Here is an 18,280-nt window from a genome sequence, read left to right on the forward strand (position 1 = left end):
AGTCTGGCCAGGGGTTTATCAATCTTGTTAATTCTTTCAAAGAACCAGCTCCTAGTTTCGTTGATCTGTTCTACTGTTCTTTTGGTTTCTATTTCATTGATTTCTGCTCTGATCTTTATTATTTCTCTTCTCCTGCTGGGTTTAGGCTTTATTTGCTGTTCTTTCTCCAGCTCCTTTAGGTGTAGGGTTAGGTTGTGTATTTGAGACCTTTCTTGTTTCTTGAGAAAGGCTTGTATTGCTATATACTTTCCTCTCAGGACTGCCTTTGCTGTATCCCAAAGATTTTGAACAGTAGTGTTTTCATTTCTATTGGTTTCCATGAATTTTTTAAATTCTTCTTTAATTTCCTGGTTAACCCATTCATTCTTTAGTAGGATGCTCTTTAGCCTCCATGTATTTGAGTTCTTTCTGACTTTCCTCTTGTGATTGAGTTCTAGTTTCAAAGCATTGTGGTCTGAAAATATTCAGGGAATGATCCCAATGTTTTGGTACCGGTTGAGACCGAATTTGTGACCTAGGATGTGATCAATTCTGGAGAATGTTCCATGGGCACTAGAGAAGAATGTGTATTCCGTTGCTTTGGGATGGAATGTTCTGAATATATCTGTGAAGTCCATTTGGTCCAGTGTGTCCTTTAAAGTCTTTATTTCCTTGTTGATCTTTTGCTTAGATGATCTGTCCATTTCAGTCAGGGGGGTGTTAAAGTCCCCCACTATTATTGTATTGTTGTCGATGTGTTTCTTTGCTTTTGTTATTAATTGCCTTATATAATTTGCTGCTCCCATGTTCGGGGAATAGATATTTACAATTGTGAGATCTTCTTGTTGGATAGACCCTTTAAGTAGGATATAGTGTCCTTCCTCATCTCTTATTACAGTCTTTGTTTTAAAATCTAATTCGTCTGATAGAAGGATTGCCACCCCAGCTTTCTTTTGGTGTCCATTAGCATGGTAAATGGTTTTCCACCCCCTCACTTTCAATCTGGGGGTGTCTTTGGGTCTAAAATGAGTCTCTTGCAGACAGCATATGGATGGGTCTTGTTTTTTAATCCAATCTGATAGCCTGTGTCTCTTGATTGGGGCATTGAGCCCATTTATATTCAGGGTAACTATTGAAAGGTATAAATTTAGTGCCATTGTATTGCCTGTAAGGTGACTGTTACTGTATATTGTCTGTGTTCCTTTCTGATCTATACTGCTTTTAGGCTCTCTCTTTGCTTAGAGGACCGCTTTCAATATTTCTTGGAGGGCTGGCTTCGTGTTTGCAAATTCCTTTATTTTTTGTTTGTCCTGGAAGCTTTTTATCTCTCCTTCTATTTTCCATGACAACCTAGCTGGATTTAGTATTCTTGGCTGCATATTTTTCTCGTTTAGTGCTCTGAAGATCATGCCAGTCCTTTCTGGCCTGCCAGGTCTCTGTGGATAGGTCTGTTGCCAATCTAATGTTTCTACCATTGTAGGTTACATACCTCTTCTCCCGAGCTGCTTTCAAGATTTTCTCTTTGTCTCTGAGACTCGTAAGTTTTACTATTAGATGTCGGGCTGTTGACCTATTTTTATTGATTTTGAGAGGGGTTCTCTGTGCCTCCTGGATTTTGATGCCTGTTTCCTTCCTCATATTAGGGAAGTTCTCTGCTATTATTTGCCTCAATATACCTTCTGCCCCTCTCTCTCTTTCTTCTTCTTCTGGGATCTCAATTATTCTAATGTTGTTTCGTCTTATGGTATCACTTATCTCTTGAATTCTGCCCTCCTGATCATGTAGTTGTTTCTCTCTCTTTTTCTCAGCTTCTTTATTTTCCATCATTTGGTCTTCTATATCACTAATTCTCTCTTCTGCCTCATTTATCCTAGGAGTTTGTGCCCCCATTTTTGATTGCACCTCATTAATAGTCTTTTTGATTTCAACTTGGTTAGACTTTAGTTCTTTTCTTTCTCCAGAAAGGGTTTCTCTAATAACTTCCATGCTTTTTTCAATCCCAGCTAGTATCTTTAAAGTCATGATTCTGAACTCTAGGTCCAACATCGTACTAATGTCCGTATTGAGTAGGTCCCTGGCTGACGGTACTACCTCTTGTTCTTTTTGCTAAGGTGATTTTTTTCGTCTTGTCATTTGGCCAGACGAGAACAGATGAATGAGAGAACAAAATGCTAACAGGTTAACAATGTCCCCAGCAAATATACTCTATACAAATCAGAAAAGACCTGAAACCAGGGGAAAAGAAAGGGAAAGAAAGAAAAAAGAAAGAGAAAAAAACAAAAAACAAAAAGAAAAAGATAAAAACAAAAACAGAACAATACAAAAAAAAACAGAATATGATCAAATATGATCAGGCTAGTGCATAGATCAGTGCCACACACTAGATTTTGGGCATATTTTGGCCTGTTAGAAAAAAGTGCCTCCTAAAATTTTAAAGGAAGAAAGACTTATATAATCAAAATAAGGGTTGATACAATGAAGGGATGGAAGATGACTGTAAAGATGAAAATTATAAAAGATTTTATAAAAGGAATTGATAAGATAAGAGGTTGTTTGAAAAAAGAAAGAAGAAGATTTACAAAAAGAAAGAAAAAAAAGGAAGGGAGAATGTGATAGGCAGGAGAGTAGAACAAACCCATACTCTAGTGATTTAGGGTATATTTTGATCTGTTAGAAGAAACGGTAGCTCAAAATTTTAAAAAGTGAACAACTTATATATATATATATATGCCAAAAATAAGGGTAACTATTATGAAGGGATAAAATATGACTCTAAAAATGAAAAATAAAAATGTGTTTTTTTTTAAAGGGATTGATAAGATGTTGGTTGAAAAAGGGAAAAAGAAAAATTAAAAAAAAAACAGTTAAAAAATTAACTTTGAAAAACTAATGAATCATGGTAAAAAAAAAAAAAAGCCATGAATTCTATGTGCAGTATTCCCCTAGCGCTGGAGTTCTCCCGTTCTCTTTGATCAGTAAACTTGGTCTTGGCTGGCTGTTCCTGCTGATCTTCTGGGGGAGGGGCCTGTTGCCATGGTTCCCAAATGTCTTTGCCGGAGGCGGAATTGCCCCGCCCTTGTTGGTCCGTCCTAAGCAAGCTGCTCGGGTTTGCTCTCAGGAGCTTTTGTTCCCTGCAAGCTCTCGGTACAGCTTTGGAGGACCAGACTGAAAATGGTGGTCTCCCAATCTCCACCCGGAGGAGCCGAGAACTCGGGGCCCCCAGAGAAAAGCAGTCACTCCCATCTCCCTGGTCTCTGGCCACACTCCGTGCTCACCCGGCCTGTGACAGAGCGTTTCTATCTCTGGCACCCGACCCCGTGTGGAGTCTCCAAACCCAGCAGATCCCTGCGGTGCGCTCCTGCGCCACTCCTCTCCAGGGAGGAAGGGGAGTCTCCCCAGATCTGCCGCTTGTTGGGTCCCTGCTGGAGGACCAGTGGCCCGACTGGGCTGCCGATCACAGTTTATGGCAGCCCGGAGCTGAGAGCCCATGCCTTGGCTCCGTCTCTGTGGCTGGCTTCCCCGCTCCGATACCTGGGAGCTCTACTGCACTCAGGCATCCCCGGTTTTTCTGTGACCCTGAGGGTCCTGAGACCACACTGTCCCGTGAGGGTTCCACCCCCCACCTAGCCACTGAAAGTTCTGATTTTGTGCTCCGCGGCTCTATCACTTGCCAGAAGTGGCCAATGGAGGCCCCCTCCCCCGCCATCTATCCTCCCAAATATCACCTCGGATTCACTTCTCCACACGTCCTACCTTCCAGAAAGTCGTCACTTTTCTATTCAGAGAGTTGTTGCTATTCTTCTCTTTGATCTCCTGTTGAGTTCGTAGGTGTTCAGAATGGTTTGATCCCTATTCAGCTGAATTCCTGAGACCAGACAAAATCCAGGACCCCTACTCCTCCCTGTAGTTCCCTTTTTTAATGGAGTCTTTGTCTAGTTTTGGTATCAGGATAATGCTGGCCTCATGGAATGAATTTGGATGTTTTCCATCTTTTTTTTTTTTGAATAGTTTGAGAAGAATAGGTATGAACTCTTCTTTAAATGTTTGGTAGAATTTGCCTGTGAAGCCGTCTGGCCCTTATGGCCTTTCATATATCCCAGACAGGGTGCTGCAGAAGCCTCCAACTCAGAACCACCAGATTTTTAAAAATAGCTCCAAAAGAAAAAAAAAAACCTGTTCCTCCTAACTGAAAAACTAGGAGAAGAATGGCCTAATAACAGAATTTTTGTCAAAACTATTCCAGCCAAACACCAACAGAAAAACCATACCTTCTTCTAGTGGTTGAACAGGGATTTTATCTTCCCTACCCATTTATGATAAAAAATAAAAATAAACTCTCAATAAGCTAGGAGTAGAGGGGAACTATCTCAACTTAATAAAGAGTATCTACAAAAAACTTAGAGGTAACATCATATTTAATGTTAAAAGACTGAATGTTTCCCCTCTAAGATAAGGAACAAGACAACTCTGGAAGTTTAGCCTCTGCAGTAAGGCAAGAAAAAGAAATAAAATGCATACAGATCAGAAAGGAAGATATAAAACCATCCCTATTGGCAGATGATATGAAAATTTAAAAAACCCCAAACAACCTACAAATATAGTCCTAGAATTAATAAGTGATTTCAATAAGGGCATGGGTCACAAAATCAACACCAAAAAAAATCACATTTTTGTATACTAACTATAAACTTTTGGAAACCTAAATTAAAAATACATTACCACTTGCAGTAACTCCACAGGAAATATGTGGATTTAATCTAACAAAATATGCACAGAATCTATATGTGGAGAGCTATACAACTGTGATGAAAGAAATCAAAGAAGGCTAAATAAATGGGGAAACAAAGCGTGCATGAATTGGAAGACTCAGCATAGTTGTCAGTTCTCTTCAAATTGATAAACAGGTTTCACACAATTTATAACAAAATCCCAGCAAAGTTTTTTTTAAGTAAACTCTATGCCCAACATGGGGGTTGAATGTATAACCCCAAGATCAAGAGTTGCATGATCTACCAACTAAACCAGCTACCCTCCCTACACCCAACAAAGTTTTGTAGACACAGACAAGCTTATTCTAAGATTTATATGGAAAGGCACAGGTCCTTAATCTTTGAAAAAGAAGAAGAAAGTAGGAGTAGTGACTCTATTCAACATTAAATCTTATTATATAGTTCTAGTAATCAGACAGTGTGGTGTGAAGGAGGGATAAACACATAGATTAATGGAGCGGAATAGATAAACCAGAAATAGACCTACACAAATATGTCTAACTGATTTTTGACAAAAGGTACAAAAGTAAGTCAGTGGAGGAAAGGTAATTTTTTCAACAAATGGCGCTAGAGCAATTAGACATCCACATGCAAAAGAGAGAGAGGGAGAAAGAGGAGGACGAGAGGAACAACAACAACAAAAGAAAACCTCAACCTAAGTCTGACAACTCAAAGCAAACAATAAAAACTAATTCAAAATGGATCTCAAACATAAAACACAAAACTATTAATAACATTTAGGAAAAACATAGGAAATCTGCAGGACCTAGGGCTAGGCAGAGATGTCTTAGGCTTGACAACAAAGTAGGATCCATAAAATGACAAACTGGAAATTAGAGCACATCAGAATTTAGAAAACTTTTGTTCTGTGAAAGTATATGTGAAGAGTATAAAAAGACAAGCTACAGACTGGGAGAAAATATTTGCAACCCACATTTCTGACAAAAGACTAATATCTGGAACATATAAAGACTTCTCAAAACTCAACAGTAAAAAAAAAAATCCAGTTGGAATATGGGCAAAGGACATGAACAGACATTTCACCTAAAAGGTATAAAGATGCCATTTAAGCAAATGAAAGACATTCAACATCATTAGTCACCAGGGAAATGCAAATTAAAACAACAATGAGATGTTATTATACACTTAACAGAATGGCTATAAACATAGTGATAAGACCAAATATTTTTGAGGATGCAGAGAAACTGGACCACCTGTATATTGCTAGCGGGAATATAAATTGGTACAAGTGCTCTCAAAAATTATTTGACAGTTTCTTATAAAACTAAACATGCAACTACCATACAACCCAGCAATTACATATTTGGGTGCTCATCCCCCAAAAATGAAAACCTGTGTTCACACAAAAACCTGTACACAAACATGAATGCTCATAGCAGTTTTACTTGTAAAAGCCAAAAACTGGAATCAGCCCATATGTCCTTTAACAGGTGAATACACACATCATACCATCCACACCATTGCCTACTATTCAGCAATAAAAAGGGACGAAATATTGATATATGCAATAGTTTAGATGAATCTCAAGGGAACTGTGCTGAGTAAAAAAAAAAAGATTCAAAAGATTACATATTGTATGATTCCATTTGTATAACAGTTTTGAAATGAGAACATTTCAGAAACTGAGGATGTGGGACGCCTAGCTGGCTCAGCTGGTAGAGCATGTGACTCTTGATCTCCAGGTGGTGAGTTCAAGCTCCACATTAAACACAGAGCTTAGTTTTTAAACAGCAAAGCAAAGCAAAGGGAAGAAACTGAGGACATTTGCTCAGGGGTGGGAGGGTGAAGTAAGTGTAGCTCTAAAAAGACAAGAGGAAGGATCTTTGTGGTGTTGGAAAAGTCCAGTATGTTTACTGTGGTGGTAGATATATGAACCAAGACATGTGATAAAACTGTATAGAGGTAAACACACACACACACACACACACACACACACACACACACACACAAGTATAATACCGGAGAAATCTGAAAAAGATTGGTGGATTGTGTTAGTCAATATGCTGATTGTGATATTAAACTATAATTTTGCAAAATGTTATCATTGCAGGAAAATGAGCAAAGTGTACACAGATCCTACTTCTTACAACTGCATGTGAATCTATAATTATTTCAATAAAAATTTCAATTAAAGAAGAAAAGGATAGTTTGGGAGGTTTGAGTAATGGTGTTTCATAAAAAGTAATACATTCCCTGATTTTTAAAAAATGGATGTTTAGGGGTGCCTGGGCGGCTCAGTCAGTTAAGTGTCTGCCTTCAGCTCAGGTCGTGATCCCAGGGTTCTAGGATCGACTCCCATGTTGGGCTTCCCACTTGGCAGGAAGCCTCCTTCCCCCTCTCCCTCTGCCTGCCATGCCCCCTGCTTGTGCTCTCTCTCCTTTTGTCAAATTAAAAAATCTTTTTAAAAAATGGGTGTTTAATTCTAATCACAGTGAAACAAAAATAGTAATGCCAAAGGCTCATGAAAATGCGAAGAAACTCATGCATTGCTAATGGGAATGTAAAATGTATAATCACTCTGGAAAACAGTTTGTCAGATTCTTATAAAACTAAAGGTGCAACTACCATACAACCCAGCAATTGTGTTCTTAGGATTTATTCCAGGGAAATGAAATCTTATATTCATACAAAAATTTATACATGAATTTTCCGAGCAGCTTTATTTGTAATAGCTAAAAACTGGAAACGGGACATCAGGAAGATGGCAGGATAGGAGACCTTTCTCCCTCCTCCCAAAGACACCCTGAATAAACAGCTACACACAGATCAGTTCCCTCTGAAAGATACCCAGAAACTAGCTGAGACACTCCTACACTACCAGGCAACTGAGAAAATAGCCACATCAAAATAGATGGGAAAAGCTGAGACACACTCTCACCATAAACCCCATCCTGCATAGCACCTTACAATCAGGTGGGAACCCCCAACCCCCAGCTTTTCCCAGAAAAGCAAAGGGTTTATACCACACATCTAGTGCTTCAACTTATAGGGTTGACAACCGAAGGATTGGCTCCTAACTTGCCTGTTTCTAGGAGCTGACAGGCCTACCATAGACTAAAATCAGAGACCACAGAGACCGGTATTAAAGCAGCACACAAAAACTTTCCTCGGATATTCCCCCTGGATCAGCATAGAGCAAGCAGGCAAAAATGGCCAGCTCTCAGTTTCTCCCTAGAAGGGATTAGACTATGCATGGAAAGTCTTAACTTTTCCAGCTACTACCTTGAGGGTCTGGCTTCTAACTAGCCTGCATCTGGGAGCTGACAGACAGGAAATCACTACTCTCCTAGAAGTCTGAATAAGCCAGTGGCCACTTTCTGTAGCTCCTTCTCCTCCGGCTTGCTCCAGAGGTAGAATGAAGCCTCCAACTAACCTTCCTGTCTCTGAGAGCCAATCAGCCCTAGCATTCATTTGGCCCTTGAGGATGACAGACAGTAAAGCAACAGTTTTAAAGAGTGTGTGGTCTAAATGAGAGTGTAGCCAATGGCCACGGGGCGTCTTCCCAACTCAGGGTACAGTGAGTAGGGGATTCCCTCTCTCAGCTGCTCACTGAGAGAAGGAACTGGACCACACATCTAGCCTTCCCCACTTTTCTGGCTTCTGCTAGAACGACTAGCTTCTATCCTACCTGTCTCAGAGACTAACAGGGTTTGGCATACTCTAGTCTCCTGGGGCATACTAAAAACAAAGATAGTGGTTTGGATGAGCACTCAGACAGCCCAGAATCTCTGTCTGAGCTGACTGATGAGGTTCATCACCTACACTAGCCTGGCTCATGAGGCTGGGCTGCGAAAATTGGCAGAGGTGGCTATTTTATCTAATGCACAGAAACCAGAAACAGGGAACTCCTGCTCTTAGATTAGGCTCAGAAATTATCTTCTTTGGAGAATGAAGGGACATAGACACAGTTGTCCTTGGAAGATCATAACCCCCAGGACACTTTATAATCAAACCATTTCCAGGCAAAAAATAAATCTAAATCACCCAATATTCTTTGACAGTCTAAGATTCTTCCTAATCAGATTATGCCTTGAATATAAGTGATCCTCAAATCAAGTAGGAAAGGAATATATGCACTCAAATCAGACATATTGAAAGTCAAATGCACAGCATGTATGTGCTATGTCAGATGTGACAGGAACTACTTCCCATTAGGGCCAATTGTCTTCAGATGGGAGCCGCTTCCTCCATGAACCTACAAGCACAATAACTGACCCAATTTTAATCCATTTTTTAAATTATCAATGTACTCAGTTTCCTTTAAGACTTTCCTAATTATGAGTTTTGTTAGTTTTTGCTGCATAAAATGTCAACCATAATTTAGCTTAACCTGGAAGACAGTGGCAGCTCCCACACCTAAAGTCACATTAGGAAAAAACATCTCTTACATGTAGGGAGAGAATCTGACAGTGGGATCACCTACCTTTCAGCAACCTACTGGGGTCAGGGCTTGGCAACATCAATTACAGGGGAAAAAACTGAACAAATTTAAAAGTTTTGGGGTGTCTGGGTGGCTCATTCAGTTAAGAGTCTGCTTTCAGCTCAGGTCATGATCCCAGGGTCCTGGGATCAAGCCCTGCATTGGGCTCCCTGCTCAGCAGAGAGCCTGCTTCTCCCTCTCCTCCCCACTCATGCTCTCTTCTCACTATCTCTGTCTCTCTCACTCTCGCAAATATATAAAATCTTTAAAAAATTCTTTGAAGTTTTGCATTTTATTTGTATTCCAAGAAAGAGTTAAAGACAATTTTATTAATAATATTAGATATAGCTGGAAGATGACAAAATCAAAGTGCCCATCCTAACCACATGGAGTTACACTAAGCTATTTATACCTCTAAAACCAATAGACCCAAAGAGAGAACCAGCTTACTACTGGTTCATTTACATAAAAGATTCAATTAATGAAATACAATTAATTTTCATTAGGCTATAATATTATGACTTTATATACTTTTCAGAACAATTTGTTTCTAAAATTTCAAACCCTGAATATATAAAAGGGGAATGGTTTCTATCTTTTTTTTCTTAGGTATATGAAAACTCAAGTATAAGAATGTACCATGAACAGTAATTATTACTATCTGATTGGCAACATTTTATTCTCAGCTTAAAGACTATTATGTAATTTATGTATACTAGGCTTTCCATAAATGTTGTTTGAATTGAATTCATAAAAGACTACTGAGTAGAAAATCAAGGAAGATATTCTTTAGCACAATATAGAGAACTAAGAGGAATTTTCAAATATGAAAAGTATGGTATTGCAAAGTAAGACTGTACCCATCCAGATGAAAATTAGCATAAGCTAGATCACCATATGTAGAATTCTATAGAAAAGATTTCTGTAATCATGGGAAATTGAACTAGAAGATCCACTTACCTTTCAAAGCTCTGTTTCTGCAACCTCATCCTGGACAGAGCATCCCTCAGAGCCTGGTGGACCTGCTTGTTCCGCAGAGTGTAGATGACAGGGTTGAGCAGCGGGGTCACCACTGTGTTCACAAGGGCAGCCTCCCTGTTGGAGTCCAGCCTGTTCCTTTGCTTTGGTTTCACGTATATAAACACACAGCTGCCATACATCAGAGAGAGGACAATGAGATGAGACGAGCAGGTGGAGAAAGCTTTCTGTTTCCCCCTGGCTGACGGGAGTCGCATGATGGTAACTACTATGTTGCTGTAGGCAATGATGGTTATGATAAGGGATGTCAAAAGGATAACCAAAGCGAGGACAAAAGTCAACATTTCAGCAGAGCTTGTGTCAGAACAGGAGAGATGAATCAGGGGGCCAAGGTCACAGAGAAAGTGAGGGATGACATGGGGGCCACAGAAGGATAACTGGAAAATCTTTACTTCCAGACCAGTGATAAGAGTGAAGGCCAAAGCACAGCAGGCAGCGACCAGGAGGAAGCAAGTCTTCGGGTTCATGATGGTCAGGTAATGCAGAGGCTTGCAAATGGCCAGGTACCGATCCAGAGACATCACAGCCATGAGGAAGAAAATTATTGACCCAAAAAACAGAAAAGAAAAGGCTTGTATGAGACAAGCAGTAAAGGAAATTGTTTGCCTTCCTGAAAGAAAGATGGACAGCAGTTTAGGAATAACTGTGGTGATAAAACAGCATTCAGAGAAGGAGAAAATGCTGAGTAAAATATACATTGGTGTTTGGAGGCGATGGTCAACCCAAGTGATGATGATGATCACCACATTTCCTGTGATAGAGGCCAGGTATGCCAGCAGATGCACCAGGAAGAAGATGTTCCCCAGGTACTGGAGGGCAGGAAACCCTTCCAGAATGAATTCTTGGATTGTTGTCTCATTCCTCACCTCTATAGTGAGCTCCATTTCTCTGTCATCAGTTCTGTTGGATCTCTCAAACAGAAAACACTATCATCAAAAAATAAAAAGTTTAATTAATGGACTATTAAAAAAAATAAATACTATTTGCAGCTACAATTCTGAATGAGGAATCACTTTATATCATTTAAATGCTGTATTATAAGTTATTTTGAACTTTTTCTATTTTTAAATTATAAAAATTGAAGGTTTATTGTGTATTTTTGAAAATAATTTTTAATGTGCAACTTAACTTTTCTAGAAAATAGTATATTTGAATAGTCCATAAGGTAAATGATGTAAAATAAAAATTATTGTTTACAGATAACATATAAAACCAACAGATAACAATGAAAGCTGTCATCCCACAGAGAATATTTTTATGGGGTCACAATGTTAATTTCTATACTTCAGGTAGCATATGCAATACATAAAGCCCTCCAATGTACTGACTTTAGCCCTCTGGAAAAAGAAAGTGTGTGGGGGGGGGGTAGGGGGAGCCATTTTCCTATTAGCATGTTCCAAACTAGTTATTTTCCTGAAGTTGGTTCATCCTGAGTTCTTTACCCAAAACTTTAAGACTGAGCAGGAAATCTAGTTTATAACAGTATCTCTTAACTACCCAGTCCTTGAGTTTAAGAGAAACCATGTCTAAAAATGGGGGTGAGGGATGGTTACATGACTTGGTTGTTCAGAATCAATGAATAAACATTTAATGAGTGCATCAGTTTCCCTCTCACTCTACACACCCGGCAGAACAGAAGATTTTCCTTCTGCTATTAGTCCTAAATTACCTTTCAACATTGTTTTCTGGCAATATTTTTGTTACACTGGACGATTTCGGTGTGGTGGAATTACACCTATATTCCCACTGCAATCAATACAGGAACATTCATTTTTTAAAATTTTTTTTAAGATTTTACTTATTTATTTGAGAGAGAGAGAGAGGGAGAGAGCATGGGGGGTGGGGGAGCAGAGGGAGAAGCAGAATCCCTGCTAGCAGGGAGCCCAATGTGGGGCTCAATCCCAGGACCCTGGGATCATGACCTGAGCCAAAGACAAATGCTTAACCAACTGAGCCACCCAGGTGCCCGAGGAACATTCATTTTTTTAAAAAATGCCAATGCCTAGCTAAAAGCCGGATGAATTGACATATAATCTTTGGGAAAGGAGTCTGGGCATCTGTTGGAAATCAGTGCTCTAGTAATTAAGTCACCATAATTAAATTATATTTTACTTAATTCTTTAGTTAAAACTCTTACATTAACTATGCATGATCTGAAATACAAACTTAAACATAACCAGTCTCTGCTTTAAATATTGAGTTGTTAGATTGCAAGTTATTCCCACGGTCATGTACTCACCAAGAAGCAGCTCACAGGAAACAGAGCTTCTTTGACGATGTGCTTCTCTTTTCTTCCAACAAACCAGGATCTTTCTCCTAAGCTAATGGTGGGGGAGGGGGGCGAAGAACACTCTTAATTGAGATGTACTGTTTTTTTAACTATTAAAGAAATCAATGAATGCCTATGTCTTAAATTAATAGGAAATTATTAAGGCTAATTTTTTTTTTCATGGAAGACAGAGATTTCTAAACTTGGGAAGATTAACAGCCATAGTTCTCCCCATGACAACTGGACCGATAAATCCTACATCAAGACAATAGAAACTGCTGTAAATATGCACGAGAATTTCCTGATGTAACCATTTAAAATTCTTGAATATATTTATATCCACTCTATGGGATATGATGACACAGTCCATCACGAACATCAAACCTGGTGGGTTGTCCATCCGTAACAGAAGAGAGACGAGAAGAAACAACAAAGGTCACTTTCCTTTGGACCCTGTTGCTAATCATTTTCCCATCAACCAGTTGCTCCCCACCTTTCAGAGTAGGTGAGGATCACGGCAGTCATAAATGAGAATACAGTCAAGTGCCCTGATGATATATTTACCATAGGGTTATTTACCCTCCCCAAGCGGACACACAGGGTTCAAACGGACAAACCTCTGGAACATTCAAGATTCATTAGAGGAGTACAAAAAAAAAAAGGGAGCAGGAACTTAAATCACAACAGAGTCCCAGAGGACATATAATTGTTCATTTTGGGAAATGAGAAATTTCAGCAGAAACATACCATAATTACCATTTCACTGTATATGGTAGCATACTACCACCATTCTCAATAGCCTATGTGGTCTTTTGTACAAGTCCTCAAAGGTATATTTGCCATGAGTACCCTAGGGTTGCAAATTTACAAAATCCTGAATTACATATATCAAGCTTAGACAACAGAAATACTTTTTCACAATTGTCCTTGCTTTTTTTCCTTTTTAACCTGGTATTTTCTTTAATGAGGTATAATTTACACACTGTAAAATGCACAAACTTTAATTACAGGTTGATAATTTTCTACATATGTAAACAGCTATGCAACCACTACCCAAACCAAACTAAAACATTCCCATTTCATCACAAGTTTCCTTGTGCCCCTTCCCAGTCAATAGCCCACACCAAGAGAAAACAACTAAAGGACTACTTTAATTTCTGTCATCAAAATTTACTTTTGCCACTTCTTGAAATTCATTTAAATGGAACACTTCATGTGTCTGGCTTTATTTTTCCTCAGATTTCTCAGAGTTAACCATGCTATCACATGAACCAATGACTTATTCTTTTATATTGCTTTGTAGTAGATCATTACCTATGTATACCACAGTTTTCCATTTTTCCACTAAAGGACATTTGTGTCCTTTCCAGTTCAGGGCTACTATGAATAAAGACATTATGAATATTCTTCTACAAGTCTTTTTGAAGACAGCATTCATTTCTCTTGAGTATATGACCTGGAGTGAAAGTACTGAATTAATGATAGAATAGGTCTTAGCACTCTAAGAAATCGCAAAACAAGGTCCAAAATTGAATTTAGGCTCTCAATAGCATTGCATGATAATTGAAAATGCTCCATATTACCACATTGGTCTTGTAAGTCATTTTTAATTGTACCCATCCTCTATAAATTGGTTCAGCCACTATGGAAAACAATATGGAGGTTCCTCAAAAAATTAAAAATAGAACTACCTTATGATCCAGAAATCCTACTTCTGAGTATATATCCAAAGGAAATGAAAATAGGATATTGAAAGATATATGTACTCCCATGTTTATCACAGCATTATTCACAATAGCCAAGATATGAAAACACCCATCAGTGGATGAATGGATAAAGAAGACATTATATATATATATATAATGTAATATATATGTATATACATGTATGTATGTATATATTATATATAATGCATTATACGTACATATATACTGTGTGTATAATGTATATATATTTTCTATAATATAATGTATATATATGTGTATATATATGTTATATACATACATAATATATATAATGTAATATTATTTAGCCATGAGAAAGAAGGAAATCCTGACATTTCTGACAACATGGATGGTCCTAGAGGACATTATGCAAAGTAAAATAAGTCAGAGAAAGATAAATAATATATATCTCTTTTTTTTCTTATCAGTCTTGCTGAGTTGAACAATTTTATGAGTCATTTCAAAGAACCAACTTTTTCTTTAGTTTTTTATTTTGTTTTCTATTCCATTGATTTATATATATTTGCATTCATATTTATATGAATTCACTTATTTGCATACTTTAGTTATAATTTCCTTTTACTTTCCTACCCTTTAAAACTGAACATCTAAGTGATTAATTTTATACACTTTTTTCTAATATAAGCATTAATGCTATGAAGTATTCTCTAAGCATGGCTTTAGGCTGCATTTCACAAATTTTAGTACGTTGTTAATATTTTTGCATCCAAAATATTCAGATTTTCTTAGTAATATTTTCTGTAATCCAAGAGTGATTTAGAAATGTATTGTTTAAAACCAAGTATTGAGGAATTTTCAAGATAAATTATTGTAATTGATTTCTTATTTAATTCAGTTGTGATTGGAGAACATATTCTGTATATTTTCAGCCCTTCGAAATGTTCTGAGATTTATTTTACAACTCAGCATAAAATATACCTTGGAATTTTTTTTTTTTTGTAGTTTCAAGTTTTTATTTAAATTCCAGTTAGTTGGGAGAGTCTGCCACGTGCGGGACGCCATGCTGAGGGCTTTTAATTTTATGATCTGGTTAAATCCTCAGAGCGACCCTATGGAGCAGATAGCAACATTATTTTGATGACAATTTTACAGTTGAGGAAAGTGAAGATGGAAAAGCTAAAAAAATAAATAAATAAATAAAAATAAATTCCAGTTAGTTAACATATAGTGTAATATTAGTTTTAGGAAACTGGTGATTCATGACCTACATATAACACCTAGGGCTCATCACAAGTGCCTTCCTTAATATCCATCACCTATTTAGCCCATCCCCCACCCACCACCCCTCCAGCAACCCTCATTTTGTTCTTTATAGTTAAGAGTCTCTCTTATGTTTTGCCTCTTTTTTTCCTTCCCCCCACATTCATCTGTTTTGTTTCTTAAATTCCATATATGTGTGAAAGCATATGGTATTTGTCTTTCTATGACTGACTTATTTCACTTAGCATAATATACTCTAGCTCCATCCATGTCACTGCAAATGGCAAGATTTCATTCCTTTTATGGCTGAATAATATTCCAGTGTGTGTGTGTGTGTGTGTGTGTGCGCACGTGTATACAGATGTATATACATGTGTATACCACATCTTCTTTATTTGTTCTTCAATCGATGGACATTTGGGCTCTCTCCATAACTTGACTATTCCTGATAATGCTACAATAAACATTAGGGTGTATGTATCCCTTTGGATCAGTATTTTTGTATCCTTTGGGAAATACCTAGTAGTGCAATTTCCATGTGCACATGAAAATAATGTGTATTCTTCAGGTACTAAATGTAATAATCCACAATTACCAATCTACAACTAAGTCCATTTAGTTGATAGTCATGCAAATCCTCTATACTTACTGATACTTTTTTTTTCTTTTTGCTGTATTAATTACTTAAATGATGGTGTTAAAACCTCTAACTATGGTTGTGGATTTTTTTACTTTTAGTTCTTCCAACTTTTCTATCATTGTGTACATATACATATAGAATTATGTCTTCTTGATTATTTCATTCCTTTATCATTACAAATTTACCTTTTTATCTCTGAAAATACACTTCACTGTGAAGTCTATTTTTTTTTAGATATGTATTACTATGGTCACACAAGCTTTCTTTTGTTTAATGTTTGTTTGGAATTTCTTACTCTATGTATTTAAATGTTATTCTTATAACCAGCATGTAGTAAGTATGCCTTCCTTTTTATCTAATATAGTAATCTCTCTGTCTCTCTCTGTCTCTGTCACTGTGTGTGTGTGTATGTGTCTCTCTTTCTCCTTTTAATTGGAGTGCTTAATCCATTTACATGTAATGTCATTATTGTAAGGTTAGGTTTAACTCTACCATCTTGATGTTTCCTTTTATTTGTCCCCTCTGTAATATATTTTATTCTTCTTTCTTGTCTTCTTTTGAATTAACTAAGCATTTTTAATATTCCATTATAATCAGCTCTTATTGTCTTTTAGACAGCTTTCTTGAGTTATCACTGATATACAATGGACATATTTAAAGTATATAATTTGATATATTTTGACATATTTAAATACTTGTGAAATCACCACCATAATGAATATACTAAAAATATACATCAACCCAAGTTTCCTACTGCCCCATTATGATGATTCCATTTTATCTTTTTGTTGGCTTCTTAACTATAACTTTTGATTTTTATTTTAGTGGTTGCTTTAATGATTATACTATACATCTTTACCTTGTCATTCCCTACCTCCAAGTCATAGCTTACCACTTCACATATAAGAAATTTATAATAGTATACTTCTATTTCTATGCCCTCAGCTTTTATGATATTGTTTTCATATATTTTCCTTATACACGTTATAAACACCACAGTGCATTGTTACTATTTTGTTGAAAGAGTCAATTATCTTTCAAAGACATTTAAATAATTAAAATAAAATATCTTATATGCCCATATAGTTACTATTTCTGGTGCTCTTCATTCTTTTGCATAGATTCATATTTCCACCTGGTATAATTTTCTTTTTCTTGGAAGGACTGACTTTACCAATTATTATTCTGTAGGTTTGCTGGTGATTAATTCTTTTATCTTTTGTATGCCCCCATTTTTGAAAGACATTTTCACAGGTATAGAATTCTAGGTTGGCAGATTTTTCTTCATGGTCTTTTAAAAGTCCTTGTAACATTATATTCTCATTTACCTATTTTTTTCAACTAACAGTTTTATATATCTTATTTTATTTAAATTCAATTAGTTAACATATAGTGTATCATTAGTTTCAGATGTAGAGTTCAGTTATTCATCAGTTGCCTATAACACCCAGTGCTCATTACACCGTGTGTCCCCCTTAATGCCCATCACTCAATTACCCCATCCCCCCAACCACCTCCCCTCCAGAAACCCTCAGTTTGTTCTCTATAGTTAAGAGTCTCTTATGGTTTGTCTCCCTCTCTGATTTTATCTTATTTTTCCCTCCCTTTCTCTATGATCCTGTTTTGTTTCTTAAATTCCACATATGAGTGAAACCATATGATAGTTGTCTTTCTCTGGTTGACTTATTTCACTTAACCTAATACCCTCCAGGTCCATTCATGTCCTTGTAAATAGTAAGATTTCATCCTTTCTGATGGCTGAGTAATATTCCATTGTATATATTATATACATGTGTGTATATATATATACACACATACACATCTTCTTAATCCACTCACCTGTCGATGGACATCTTTCCAAAGAGGATTCTATGTTATCTTTATCTTTGTTCCTCAATATAAAACATGTAATTTTTCCTTCTGGCTGCTTTTAAGATTTTCTGTTTATCACTGGTTTTGAGCAATTTATTATGTGCCTTGGTGTAGATTTTTTCATTTTTCTTCTAATGCTTGGGTTTTACAGAGATTTTTGGTTCTGTTTTCATAAAATCTGGAAAATTTTGGCCATCGTTTCCTTGAATCTTTTTTTGTCATTCCCCTCCACACATAAACTTCTTCAGAAATCCAATTATATGCATGTTGGATTACCTAAAGTTGTCCCATACTTCACTGATGCTCTTTTTGATTTTAGGTGGATTA

General features: G+C 37.0%; 1 protein-coding gene across 1 annotated transcript; it reads right to left on the reverse strand.

The window, feature by feature from the left end:
- Positions 1-10,145: 10,145 nt before the first annotated feature.
- LOC112830586 (olfactory receptor 6C74-like) lies at positions 10,146-17,934 on the reverse strand. The gene is made up of 3 exons (XM_025880482.2): positions 17,921-17,934; positions 12,467-12,548; positions 10,146-11,153 (listed from the first exon to the last, which is right to left on the reverse strand). Exons 1-3 carry the CDS (start codon positions 17,932-17,934, stop codon positions 10,146-10,148), a joined length of 1,104 nt encoding a protein of 367 aa, XP_025736267.2.
- Positions 17,935-18,280: the final 346 nt, after the last annotated feature.

This window comes from Callorhinus ursinus, unplaced genomic scaffold, assembly GCF_003265705.2.
Source record: "Callorhinus ursinus isolate GAN/ISIS: 27379988/994484 unplaced genomic scaffold, GSC_fseal_2.0 scaffold20, whole genome shotgun sequence".
NCBI classification, from domain to species: Eukaryota; Metazoa; Chordata; class Mammalia; order Carnivora; family Otariidae; genus Callorhinus; species Callorhinus ursinus.

Excerpts from the sequence above, each read along its gene's own strand:
- LOC112830586 (XM_025880482.2), bottom strand. Across the intron at positions 11,154-12,466 it reads TTCCTGTGAGCTGCTTCTTG|TGTTTTCTGTTTGAGAGATC; the intron begins GTGAGTACATGA and ends TTTTGATGATAG.